At 42.1% G+C, this 14,389-nt stretch overlaps 1 protein-coding gene and 1 pseudogene across 3 annotated transcripts in view; one reads left to right on the top strand and one right to left on the bottom strand.

The window, feature by feature from the left end:
- Positions 1-14,389, top strand: part of ASTN2 (astrotactin 2) — an 882,294-nt gene that overhangs the window by 719,809 nt on the left and 148,096 nt on the right. For all 3 annotated transcript variants that reach the window (XM_043565814.1, XM_043565813.1, XM_043565812.1), the window contains 2 exons: positions 7,731-7,864; positions 9,598-9,746. In XM_043565814.1, the coding sequence (XP_043421749.1) occupies positions 7,731-7,864; positions 9,598-9,746 (283 nt within the window). The remainder of the gene's footprint in view (positions 1-7,730; positions 7,865-9,597; positions 9,747-14,389) is intronic.
- On the bottom strand, positions 5,100-5,648 carry LOC122474736 (annotated as a pseudogene).

The following is a 14,389-nucleotide window of genomic DNA, read 5'->3' as shown; positions in this document are numbered from 1 at the left end:
ATGGGGACAGTAACAACAGAATCTGCCTTCTAAGGCAACAAGATTAAGTGAGATCATGTGTATCAAAGTGCTTACAACACTCAGCGAGTGTTGTTACTATGTTTCCTGTCTAGCAGCATAGCCGATGAGTGGCTTGAACCAGGTCCAAAGGTAGGCAGCCTCATGTAGTGACTGTTACTGAGATGAGAAACTTGGTTTGTTTTCTGCCAGATTCTTGTGGTGTAAACTTGGACAAGTCTCTTCCTCTCTTTGGGCCTCTTGGTCTGCAGAATTGTGAAGATCGGCATCACCTTTCAGGAGTCTTCTAGATTTGACATACCAGGGATCTGTGGCATTGAGTATGTGCATATGCGTGTCAGAGCCCTCTAGTCTAAGGTTTGTACTTCCCTTTGCTTGGCTGTCCCCTAGTTGCTACCTCCTCTAAGCAATCTTTCACCATTGTCAGAGGTAAATTACCTGCTGCCCCCGTTTTTTATTGCCATGTAATCCCAGAAATTGTTGACTTAAACCAATGGTGATCATTTTATTAGTCTTTCTAATGGTTCTGGGGGTTGACTGGGCTGACCTCAATAGTTCTTACTTGGCTCTCTCATGTGGGTGCAGTCAGCTGGTGGCTGTGGCTGGAGGTATCTCAAAGACGTCCACGCTCACATATCCAGCAGATGACCCCGGCTGTTGGCTGTGGCCTCAGTTAGGTCCATTGGCTGGAATACCTCCATGTGGCCTCTCCATGTGGTCTGGGCTTCCTCACAGCATGGTGGTTGGGCTCCAAGAGTGAATATCCCAAGAGACATAATGTGGAAGCTGCCAGTTTCTCAAGACTTGGGGCCAGAAATTGAAGCAGTAATGATTCTTTTGGCTGCAGTTACAGAGTCCAGACCCAAGGGGGGAGAACCTAGATTGCATGTCATGTTGAAGGAAACATCAGCGATATCTAGGGGCATGTTTTAAAGTCACTATCCCTGCCTTCCTGCTCTGTTGCAGAATAAGAAAATTTCAGTCCCCAGACATTATTCACTTCTGTCCCCAAATGTATTCTCACACAGGCTGCTTAATTCTGCAGTCATTGATTGATAACAAGATGACCAGCCAATCTCCTCAAGATCAGGGCACACCAACAGTGTTTTATTCTATTCCGAAAGAATGGGGGCTCTGGTCCCTGGTCTCCAACTCCTCTGCCTGCTGGGAAAATGAGTGATTGGCACCTCCTGCAGCCACTGCTAGTGGGTGTGCTGATGACTGGATGGCAAATGGCCCGGGTAGATTCTATCCCAGAGGTCCAGGCTGAGCTGGAAACCATGAATTCTGCCTCTGCACAAGCGCTCCTATGATGTCCTCTTCAATTCTTTCTGTGTTCATCAATCCTAGTCCCTCCTGACCAATCAAACGTGTGGTCCACAGGTGCTCAGGAATTAGTCTCCCTACAAAGCTAGGATGTCAACCATTCCCATTGCTCCTCCTCCCTCTTTCTCTAGGGACCTAGGAGCTTCTTATTTTAGACCCAAGCACTCCTCTGGCAAAAAGCTATCAACCTACTCTCCTCCAAGCAGTGATTCCAGATGTCTCCAGAAGAGATTCTCTCTCCTTCCATCCCCCACCCCAGTGCACTTTCAATGGCTTCATGGAGAGTCAGTCTTTTTATGGTGACCAATTGCATTTCTGTCATCTCTTTTGCTAGAAAAGAAAAGTAACAGCAAGTATATAAGCTTAATACCTGGCAGAGCATCCTAGTACGTATCTGTGGAATTTAACGCCCATTTTGGGGACCCTACTATGTGTTGCTCTTTTGCTTAGAGCCAGGGGCACAGTGATTAATCAAATATATTATCTTGGGCTGGAGGAGTTCACAGTATAATAAGTAAGAAGGACACATAAGTAAGCAAACTGCAAGGAAATGGGAAATGGGAAAAAATGGAGAGGAGGTATAGGGACAAAATTCCTCAAGTATGGCAGGGTCCTGGTGGACAAAAGGTTTCCTGGAATTCAGCAAGGAGAAAAAAGTGGGGAAAGGGCAATACAGAACAAAGGCACAGCACAAGAGAAGGCTCGGCATGTGTCAGATCATAAAGTGGGTGCAGTGGGGAGGAGAAGGGAGAGGAGCCACAGGCTGAACAACAAAGGATTTTGAATGTCAGGTTAAGAAGCAGAGAGAGACTTTAACCAGAAGGAGGTGGGATTTTGAAGGAATCTGGGCAAGAGAGTGTACTAAGCAGGAATGTTTTAGAAAGCTGGGAGAGGAGGTGCTGAAAAGGTGACCTTGGAGCTCGAAGGCTAGTCCAGAGGCTATGACAGTTGCCTAGAGAAAATGATTGGACAGCCACAAGACCAATCTTAATAGCACCGTGGGGATAACAAAATCCATTAAGCTTTGAGTGAGGACTTCAGGGCATCTTTTTGGTCAGAAAAATCATCTCAGAATCATCTCAAAATCAGAAACAACAAACTTGGTGTCAGCCTCTGAGTCTGATTTTTAGTGTAAAAAATACAGTCATTGTAAATATAGAGTATGGAATTTAATTCACGGGCTCAGTGACATTCTATATGGATGGTCCCAAGTATCTTAATCAAATACAGAGTACTAAAGTTAGGATTCCTAAGACATTGTCAACATTCTAAGGCTGGAGGAGTCCCTTCCTTGGTATTCCTACAGCCTTCTCTGTGTACTACTTCATAGCATTTGAACCGTATTCATTGCGATTGTTGGTGTCTTCAGCATTACACTATGAGTCCTTTGAAGTTAGCTACTGCATCGTGTTCACCTCATTTCTTAGCATCCAGACAGCAGATGGTATGGAGCAGGAAGTTCAGTGAATGTTTACTGAACTTAACTAAACCTTCAAAAATATATCTTTTGCATCCTCATTTTACAGATGGAGAAATTAAGGCTTAAAGAGAGGAATGACTCAATAATTTGCACGAGGCAAGTTCAAATAGGAAAGTAACCATCGAGTCAGAAATAAATCTTAGTTTATTTTGATTGCTTAACATTTTTGTGGCTGTTTACTCCTCCTGCCCCTTTTGGTTTGCTAGCTAATTAGCCAGAAGTTGGAAGCATTTCTTTGTTATGAAAACGAATGATCATGCAAATGTAGTCCTTACCCTTGTTTAAGTACAGGATTTGTTTCTTCAGTCCCTGCACTGACTCAAAAGCCAGAAGTCAACAATGCCTCCAGTGTAAGGTTTCATTTTCCTCTGAGAACACACAAACACACACACACACACACACACACACACACACACACACACACCCATGCACAGGCATGCAAACAGAACATAAGCACGTGATTCAAACAGAGCAGCTGAAAAGGATGTTTTGGATGAAATCTTGGCATTTATTGTTGCTGTGTGACCTGGGGAAGTCCAGGATGCCAGGATTCTCTTCCATGCTCCTTTGTGAATGGGGATAGGACCTCTATCTCAAAGGGTAATTTTACGACTAAATGGAGGAATAGAATCATTTCATCACAGAGTTGCTCTCTCACCGTGGGCCAGCCAGCTAGCCTTTCTGAGCCACTGTATCTGATCTGTCAAATGGATTAGATTAGATGATTTACAGAATCCCTTGAAGCTGGAACGTTCTATGATTCTCCTCCCCTGGGATCTAATTGGATTCGGGATGGGATGTTGCAAGGGCTGGAGACAAGGAAAGAGTGATGCTGCCCTGATGCCTTGCTGGTTTCTGCTGCCTAGCCAGGGCTCCCTCTTTGATGTAGGCCTTTTATCAGGGTATGTTTGTGCTCTCTCCAGGGTTTGCCTGGCCATTGCACCAGTCCCCATTCTGTTCCTCATGGTTTGGGAAAGAGCCAGTAGATGAGGAGACTCACAGGCAGGATTTCTTCCCAAGAGCAGCTTGGATGGTGAAACTCACAAAGTCCAGAGAGATTTCCTGTTTTGTTTTCCACAAGCTCAAGCGACTCTTGATTACAAAACACACACTCACACAAAAACAAAAACACATACACAAACAAAACAGGATGTTCTCTCTCCTCTCATTGCTAGAGTCAAAGCAGTCTCTTACCATCTGGGTCACTTTCATCCATGGCCCCAGATTTCACCATTATGGTAGTAAGCCCTTAGTACTGGCTGGAGATGTTACAGAATCTTATGCCCAGAGCCATTTTGCACATTAATTGTAGTAAAGGGGAACCTGCAAATGGAGGAAGAAAGTCCATCAGTCAGCCTGACCTCATGTGATCCCATTGCTTTCTGTCCTCAAGAGACCCCGACCCCCACCCCCACCCCCACCCTGTGCTGGTAGAGCAGCGGACATTTGTTTCTAACATAGGTTCTGATTTGTAGTAGGAAGAGTGCTAGGTGCATATGCAAATGTTGAGAGAAATATACTAAAAAAATATTGTTGTTCACTTGAAATTTGAATTTAACTGGGCATCCTGTATTTTTGTTTACTGACTCTAGCAACCCTTTAAGGGCAACCCTAATGCCCTTAAAGTATATGCTGTATTACATGCTTCATGAACATTAGCTTTCACTATAATTCTTTTTTGTTTCTTTATTTAAATTTTTTTTAATGTTTATTTATTTTTGAGAGAGAGAGAGAGAGAGAGAGAGAGAGAGAGAGACAGAGTGTGAGCAGGGAAGGGGCAGAGAGAGAGAGGGAGACACAGAATCTGAAGCAGACTCCAGGCTCTGAGCTGTCAGCACAGAGCCCGATATGGGGCTCGAACCCACAAACCATGAGACCATGACCAGAGCCGACGTTGGACGCTTAACCTACTGAGCGTCCCAGGTGCCCTGGTCTTCTTTGTTTCTTTAGATCATTACTCTAAGTTCAGGATAAATTAGTCATTTGTTTATTCCCTAGTGGAGATTATGGGTGAAAACACACAGCAGGAATATTGGGGCCTCCTCATCAGAGTCACTTAGAGAAATGTGGTAGAGGCTAATACAATAGCATTCTTGTTTTGTTTGTTTTTTCCTCTAAAAAGCTTTATTGTTTCCTTTTGGCCTTTGGCTTGGGAAAGGGATCTGGGGTAGTTAAAAGGCTGCCTAATGGTTGCAGGGAGAGGCTCAGGCAGAATCTCCGACACCAGGGGGATGTCAGGGGAGGGTCCTCAAAGGCTGCTGGGCTCCAGTTGCTTCTAGTTGTGCTTCAGGGTCAACCTTTCAAAGAAATAGTTGCCCAGCCCAGCTAGGGGAGCAGCGAGCCTGATAAGGTGAGTCAGGTGGTCACCATCTTCTTGATGAGTTTCACCTCCTCATCTAGGAAGTGGTTCTCCAGGAAGTTACAGAGATGGGGGCCTGCTTGGGTAGAACACAGGGCAGGCAGCTTCAAGAGGGCCTGGTTCAGGTTCTTCTTCAGAACCTCCATGGTGTCTAGAGTTTTTCTCCACTCATCTTGGAAAGGCATTTGAATGCTTTGGAGGAGGGCACGTTTTGCCCTTCAAGAAGCTAGTTTTGCATCTTCAAGAAGCACTCAGTGCCTTTGCATTTCTGCTCAGCCGACTTGCAGAAGAAGTGGCCCATACCCTCCCGAGCTACACTGTCAAGGTGGAAATAGAAGCCCAGAGAGAGGTAGGTGTAAGAGGCCCACAGATGCATATCGACCCTAACCCTAGTGGTTAGGGCTAACGGTGGTCAATGGCAGCCTCCACTTTGACAGAATAACTCTGAAGAATCTGAGAGCTCATGTTTGTTTGGCAATAAGGAGCTAAGCTCAGAACGCAGTGTTGCCTGGTCCTGGAGACAGAGGATGGCTGAGAAGATGGTTCTGAAGGTTGTGACTGGAAGAGGTTGGAGGGTGGTCAGAGGCTGGAAGAAGGGGTGTCCCTGGGTCTGTTCTGGCCGAATACTATTGAAACAAGAGGCAGATCTGCAGGACAGTCATGCACGGTGTGACAATAGCATCCTTGCTACTTACCTCCTTTTGTATCTGTGTGTTGGGTAGCTAAGGAGGCAGACCCCAGACCTACTTTACACAAACATGTTACACCTGAGTCTTTTGACAACGTAGGATGGAAAAAGTGACACCTGGGTAATCAGGTGTCCTTGGTTATAGGCAGTGTGACACTTTCATTTAAAAAGTACAAAGAGGCTCTGTGCTGGCAGCTCGGAGCCTGGAGCCTGTTTCCGATTCTGTGTCTCATTCACTCTCTGCCCCTCCCCCTCTCACACTCTGTCTCTCTCAAAAAAGTAAATAAAAATTTTAAAAATTTAAAAAGTACACAGAAAGTAACAAACATAAAAGAAAAAGAAAGGACATAGGGTCCGTTACCTGGCCAAGAGAAAAGAGATCAATGCTCTCTAAGTTTAAGAAAGAGCTGAATCCTCAGTGCCTTGAAACATTAGTGTAAATGGAGTGACTACAGCGTGAAGCACACCTGAACCTGAACATGAGCTTGATGTTTTTCGGTGTCCATTTATTTATTCAGTAAATATTGACTGGATATCGGTGCTAGGCCCTGTGAGAATACTTGTGTGAATAAGGCATGGCCCGTACCCTTGGTGTGATCAGAATCTGTTGGATGAGACAGGCAAGGGAAGGTGGCAATAGGTGTGGTCTAGCGTGTTATGGCGTCCAGAAGAGGGGAATGATTCAAGATTTAAGAATTAGTCCCAGAATAAAGGGATATTTCCTTCCTTGGAGTACAAGGAAGGGGAGTAGGGAATATTCTAGCAGGGAGAAAAGAAATCTTTTTAAGTAAAAAGATAACGAGGCACATTGCAATTCTATAGAACGTTTATCATCATTGAGAGGAAGGGTCAGCAAACTGTGGACCTAGACCAAATTTGGCCTGCTTCCTGTCTTTGTCAATAACGTTTTATCAGAACACAATCATGCCCATTCATTTAAAGTATCTCTGTCGCTTGTGGGCTACAAAGGCAAAGCTAAGTTAGTTGTGGCAGAGACTACCTGGCCACAAAGCCAAAACTATTTGCTATCTGGCCCTTTACAGAAGGAATTTGTTGTCTCCTAACTTAGAGCACGCTTTTCATAGGAATTTACTGTGGTGAGAATGTTAGAGGTGGCATGAGGGTGGACATTAGCATGTAAGGGAACATCACAGGAGTGGTGAACGATGAGCCCGTGGAAGCCATCAGGAGCTAGAGTAAGGAGCTTAGGCTTTATCCTGAGGGCCTTGGGGGGAGCCTCTGAAGGTTTCCACATGGGAAGGTGAGATGGACCAAACATCTGCAAGAAGTCTGGTGACTTTACTTACTGTGCTAAGCACTGAGTAGTGTGTAGAATTGTGGAATCCTTACATGGTACACTTGAAACTAATATAACACTGTTAATTATACTTCAATTAAAAAGGGGTGGGGAGGGGCAGGGCCTGGGCCCAGACTGTTTTCATGAGATCCCAGCTCCATCACGTTACTGGCTGTGAACCTCAGACAAGTTATTTCTGTGGACCTCAGTACTCCAATGGGTAGAGTGGGAAATGACGATAATAATAATTGTGATATCGATTGCATGGGGTGGAGAAGATTACATAATTTAATTCAGGTAGAGTACTGGGCCCCAGAGGAGATTCTCAGCAGTTGCTGTTACCACTGTCCTGCCTCAGTGACCATTCTGGCTGCCTGGGGGAGAGAATGGCTCAGAATGGGAGAACCTGGTGGCCGAGTGTTAGGTCTTTGGGAAAGACATGGTGGCCTGTGCCTAGGTGGGTTGCTCTGAAGCTTGGGTCAACTCTGGTCCCTGGGATCTTCACTCTCAATCTCTCCACCATGATGATCATCATCATCTCTTCTGCCCTTCTTTATTCCAGGCCTTCAAGAGCGCACTGATGAGCTCCTACTGGTGCTCTGGAAAAGGGGATGTGATCGATGACTGGTGCAGATGTGACCTCAGCGCCTTTGATGCCAGTGGGCTCCCAAACTGCAGCCCCCTCCCACAGCCAGTGTACGTATGTGTGCATGGTCCCTCTTCCTCTGGCCACCCCTTTCATGGACTCCCAGTCCTGTCCCCGAGTGCATCACCAGATCCCTGAAGTCTCTGTGACCTGCCTCCTCCTTTGAGAAAGTGGAGTGTTTGGGGAGAATAGAAACCAGATTTTTTAAATGATCCCCTCCATTTATCATTACTTCCGTGCTCATCTGTTTAGGAGACATTTACTGGGCACTGACAGCTGCTTAATCAGTTCCTGTGTTGGTCACTGGGGCTACTGAGGTAAGGAGGGTGTAGAATGTTGTCTAAGAAATGTCATTTAATTCATTCATTCAACAAATAATTTTTTTTTTAATTTTTTTTCAACGTTTATTTATTTTTGGGACAGAGAGAGACAGAGCATGAACGGGGGAGGGGCAGAGAGAGAAGGAGACACAGAATCGGAAACAGGCTCCAGGCTCTGAGCCATCAGCCCAGAGCCCGACGCGGGGCTCGAACTCACGGACCACGAGATCGTGACCTGGCTGAAGTCGGACGCTTAACCGACTGCGCCACCCAGGCGCCCCCAACAAATAATTTTTGAACACCTGCTGTGTGTCAGGCACTGGGGAATTCATCAGTGAACAAGACAGCCTGTGCACTTAGGGAGCTGACCCTTTAGTGAGGGGACAGATATCAAAGCAAAAACAGGAAAATACGATACAGTTCAAAAAGCTAATAAATATATGAAAGAAAGACGAAGAGGTGCTGGGAGAGAATAATGTGGTTGGTGCATTAGTTGGAGGGGAGGGAGGGAAGCCTCTCTGAAAAGACCTGAATCAGAGTAGTTTTCGAGGCAACAAATGGCACCATCGTGGTTCAAGCAAAAGGAGGAACACATGTGAAAGCCCCAATGTGGGAAATTCAGCATTCAGGGAAGTAAGGGAAGATCATCTCAACTGATGCAGTGTGATTAAGACAGTGCTGTGAGGAGCATAGGAGAGAGGAGCAAGAGCCAATATGGCTGAACCAGAGGCCCATAACATCCCTTTGTGTGTGTTAGGTAGATTACACCATAAGATAGTTCTTGAAGAGGTAGTGTAATGGAAATAGAGAAGGAATCTGGGCTGGGCACAAGGAAATTACCATCACAGTTCTGTGCCCAACATGCTGTGTGACTTTTCAGAAATAGTTTTTCTTTTCCTTGCTTCCCTACCTGTGAAATGAGGTGATTGAACTTCCCAGCCTCTAAGGACTTTTCCAGTTCTGACCTTCAATCGTTGTGCTGTGTCATAACTTATAAAAGGATTCTCTGGGACTCCTGCCCTCTCTGAGGGAGTGTTGATTTAAAGATGTTATAGATCTGACTGATCTGTTGGGGGATTGGAGAGAATGGCAGGAAGGTTGAGGCTACTGTATCTGAAGGCACTGTGAATTTAATTAACAACGAAGCATCATTGATAATATGGTTTAGATGCATGGAAAAATCAATTTTCTGTGAGCATATATCATATGCTTGGGTTAATTTACTGGATCCCACACTGATCCTGAAAGGTAGCTATTCATAACCCTGTTTTATGGATAAGGAAATGGAGACTGAAAGAGGTATAATGAATTGCCAGAGTCCATACAAAGGCTTGTTGGTGGGTTGAAACAGGATTTGAGCCTAGGGTGAATCCTGTGCTTTTAATCTTGAGATGTGCACATGCTTTTGGAGCCCAGCCAATGCTGACTGGGAAATGACCAACCTTCCCTGTCACCCTTTCTAGGCTTCGTCTGTCCCCAACAGTAGAGCCCTCCAGCACAGTGGTCTCCTTGGAGTGGGTGGATGTTCAACCAGCTATTGGGACCAAGGTCTCTGACTATATTCTGCAGCACAAGAAGGTGGATGAATACACAGATACAGACCTCTATACAGGTAAGTAGGAAGCCCATGACTTTGCATTTTGTTGGGGTGGCATGACAGAGGAGAGAAATGGATTTGGAGACTTACTGTCATCTGATGTGGGAAGGCATTTGAGATTTCATTGTTTTGTGATTGTCACCTGGTGCCCACACCTGTATGCCTTTTTATATGATTTTTCAGTGGGGAAGGATATTAAATTGTAGTTGGAAAGAATTTCTGATTCTCTGAGATGGATCATTAAAGTCATATATCTAAGTGTTAATTTAGAAAAGGATTTAACCTTTTCTGCTTGGAAAGGCCTACAGGTCACATGTTTGAATAACAGAGTCTGTAAGTATATAATCTCTGGGACGGAGATAAACTCAAGGAATTGTCTTTTCTAGTGAGACATACCATCTCTAGTGAGATAGCTGTCTTCAGTGGTGGGGAAGAGGGATTTGGAAATGATTCACGCATTCGGGAGGAGATGAGAAAAGGGACTCTTCAGAGTGCTACATTTGGTTGTGACTCTGAGTTGCTCTCCTTGAATTCTGAATGTCTGATAGAGCCAGGAAGCTGTGCCATCCTGGAGATTGGCTGTGTGGGAGCGGGTTTGGCTTCAAGGCAGGCCAGGAGTCTGGGTCTGTGGTATTCAGGCTTAGGCTGACTGTATCTGAAGGCACTGTCAATTTAATTAACAATGAAGCATCATTGAGAATGAGAATATGGTTTAGATACATGGCAAACTAACCAATTTTCTGTGAGCATGTATTGTATGCTTGGGTTATGCCCAGTCATCACTGGAACCAAGTGAAGCCTGGCCCACAGGGACCCCTGGAGCTGTAGGAACTGGCAGGCACCAGGATGGGTTGGAAGCTTGAGTTCGTGAGAGCCTGGTGCCTTGAAAGCTTCTGGGGCCTCAATAGCGGGTACAGGGTTCTTGGTGAAGCCACGCACACACTTCTCTCTCCTTCCACAGGGAGGATTTCTCTCTCTGAATTGGTCTGTCCCATCTTGGGGGAGGTTATGATAGTGAATCTTATCCTTTTTAACCTGCTTACTATCGCTTTTCCTGTTTTTGTGCCTCACCCAAGTGCTATAATCCCTTACCTAGAAACTTTAGTTCTTGCGGACGTATTTTTCTGCATGGCTACCTGTTGAAATTGATTTGGGGAGGGCGGGGGTCAGAGGAACAAGTGCCGTCATTGTTCTAACTTCACTCTCCAAATGATTAGCAGCCTTGCTTACAGATCAAGTAAATGGATCCCACCCAGAGAGGTGTGAGATTTTGCCAAAGTCCTACAACCAGTACCTCGTAGGGTCAGGCTTTATAACCAAATCTCACTCCAGCACCGTGCTCATTCTTTATGTAACATCAGACTTCATGATGGAAGACTGAATACTCGTTTGCTGAGAGATTTTTTTTTGTTTGAATTAGAAATGGATGTTGAATTTTCTGCCTATTGAAATGATCATATAGTTTGTTTCTTTGTGAATATGATAGATTACATTTAAAAATATGATAAATTACATTGATAGATTTCCAAATGATAAAAAAAAAAACAAAAAAACCTTACATTTCCAGAGTAAGTAAATCCCACATGGTCATGATGCATTATCTTTTTTTTTTCTTTCTACATATTGTTGGATTTGATGTGTTAAAATTTTGTTGCGAATTTTTTGCATCTATGTTCCTGAGAGATTCTGATCTGTAGTTTTCTTGTAATGCTTTTGTCTGTTTTTATTATCAGGATTAATTCTGGCCTCGCAACGTAAATTTGCCCTCACAAAATATTTCCTTCCTTTTCCATTTTCTAAAAGAGTTTGGGTAGAATTAGCAGTATTTCTTCCTTAATTATTTGATAGAATTCACCAGTGAAATAATCTGGGCTTGGAGCTTTCCCTGTAGGAAGGTTTAACTACCAATTTAATTGTCTGATAGATACAAGGCTATTCAGATTATAGCTTGTGTATTTCAAGGAATTTGGCCATTTCATGTAGGTTATAAAATTTACTGGCAAAAAGTTGTTCATAACATTCTATAATTAGTCTTTTAATACCCATGGAAATTTAGAAATTATAGCGATCTCTCTCTCATTCTTGATTTTGGCAGTTTGCCTTTCTCTCTCTCTCTCTCTCTCTCTTTCTGATCAATCTGGCTCAAAGGTTATGTAATTTATTTACTTTCTCAAGCCAGTCAACTTTGGTTTCATCTGTTTTTACTATTGTTACCCGTTTCATTGTGTTCTGTTGGGATCTTTATTATTTCTTTTCTTTGGCTAACTGGATTTAGTTCACTCCTCTTTTTCCTGGATTTTTAAGGTAGTAGCTGAGGTTATTGTTTTGAGATTTTTCTTATAAGCATTCCCCCTAACTACTGCTTTAGTGGCTTACCAATTTTTGATAAATTGAGTTTTCATTTTCATTCATTTCAAAACATACTCTAATTTCCCTTTTGTTTTCTTCTTTGACTTATGGATTCTTTATGGCTACTTATTTAATGTTACTTATGTTCCAAATATTGGGGATTTTACAGACATCTTTTTGTTATTGATGTCACTATATATCAAAGAACATAATTTTTATGACTAATCATTTTAAATTTATTGAGACTGGCTTTATGGACCAGAATCTGTTCTGTCATCATTTTCAGCATCCACTTTAAAACTCTTAAGGACTGAGAACAAACTAAGGGTAGATTGGGGGGATGGGGGGTAGGGGAAAATGGGTGATGGGCAGGGAGGAGGGCACTTGTTGGGATGAACACTGGATGTTGTATGGAAACCAATTTGACAATAAATTATATTAAAAAATAAATAAAAGGCCAGGTGCGCCTGGGTGGCTCAGTCAGTTGAGCGTCCGACTTCAGCTCAGGTCACAATCTCGCGGTCTGTGAGTTTGAGCCCCACGTCAGGCTCTGGGCTGATGGCTCAGAGCCTGGAGCCTGCTTCCGATTCTGTGTCTCCCTCTCTCTCTGCCCCTCCCCCATTCATGTTCTGTCTCTCTCTGTCTCAAAAATAAATAAAACGTTTAAAAAAAATTAAAAAAAAAATAAAATCTGATCAAATGTAAAAAAATAAATTCCATTTAGTATCAAAAATAAAATGAAATAAAATATATTTCTTGTAGGCAACATATATTTAGGTTTTTTGTATATATTTTTTAAATCCAATTTGACACTGTTACCTTTAAATTGGGGTATTTGGACCATTCATATTTAATGTGATTTTCTTTTTTTGGTCAGGTTTAGTTTTGTCATCTTGCTACTTATTTTCTGTTGTCCTATCTTCTCTTTTTTTCTTTTTTTGGATTGGGTGTTTTTATGATTCCTTTTTATCTCCTTTGTTGACTTATTAACTATATATCTTTTTTTTAATTTTAGTGGTTACTTTAGTGTTTATATATGCATAGTCAGCATATCATGATATACCTTCAAAGCTATTATACCACCATATATATAGTATAGGAACCTTATAATAGTATACTTTTATTTCTCCTCTCCTAGCCTTTATTGTATTGACATACATTTTGCATATATATATGCATGCTATATTCTATAACATGTCATTATTTTTCCCTAAAGAATAATTATATTTAAAGACATTTAAATAATAAGAAAAGTAATTTTATTTTTTTAAGAAAAAAATAATTTTATATATTTACCCATGTAGTTACCATTTTTGCTGCTCATCATTCCTTCACATACATATTTTAATCTAATTTCATTGTCCTTCCTAAAGGATGTCTTTTTCTATTTCTTACCTTTCAGATCTGTTAGTGATAGATTCTTTCTGCTTCTGCTTTTGTAAGTTGTTATTGCTGGATATAGAATTCTAGATTGACATGTTTTTCTTTTAGTAATTTAAAACTGTTGCTCCTCTGTCTTGCTTACATTGTTTGCATTGAGAAATCTGCTTTTATTCCTACTTTTGACCCCCTGTATATACACACCATTTTTGTCCTGTGGATGCTTCTAAGATCTTCTCTTTAGTCCAAGTTTTGAGCAATATTATTATTTTATTGTGCTTGAGGTTCATTGAGCTTCTTGAATATGTGGGTTTATAGTTCTATCATGTTTGGAGATTGGGGGGCCATTATTTTTTTTATATTTTTTTTCTTCCTGACCATATTTATTCTCCTTCAGTGACTCTAATTTTATGTGGTTTTGGCCATGTGAAGTGATTCTATTTTTTTTTTAATTCTTTGTTTAATTTTGGATGGATCTTCAATACCTTCTGCAAAGTCTAACCTATTTTTGACCCCATCTGGTAAATTTTTCATCTCAGACATTATAATTTTCATCTTTAAAAGTTCAGTTTGGGTCTTGTTAATATATCACACACTTTAACATTTTTGACATATGGAATAGAGTTATAATTGTTTTAATGTCTTTATATGCTAATTCTAATGTCTGAGTCAGTTTAAATGGATTGGTTTCTTTCCTCATTATGGGTTGCATTTTCCTGCTTCTTTACATGCCAGGTAATTTTTGACTGGATGCCAGACATTTTTATTTTTGCCTTGTTGGTGCTGGATATTTTTGTATTCCTATATTTTTTAACTCTGTTCTGGGACACAGTTAAGTTACTTGGAAATAGTTCTATTCTTTTGAGTCTCACTTTTAAGATTTGCTAGCTGGAACTGGAACAGTGTTTAGTCTAGGGCTAATTATTCCT

This window comes from Prionailurus bengalensis, chromosome D4, assembly GCF_016509475.1.
Source record: "Prionailurus bengalensis isolate Pbe53 chromosome D4, Fcat_Pben_1.1_paternal_pri, whole genome shotgun sequence".
Lineage (NCBI taxonomy): Eukaryota > Metazoa > Chordata > Mammalia > Carnivora > Felidae > Prionailurus > Prionailurus bengalensis.
Note: the sequence above shows the minus strand (reverse complement) of the source record. Positions and strands in the feature narration are given on the sequence as shown.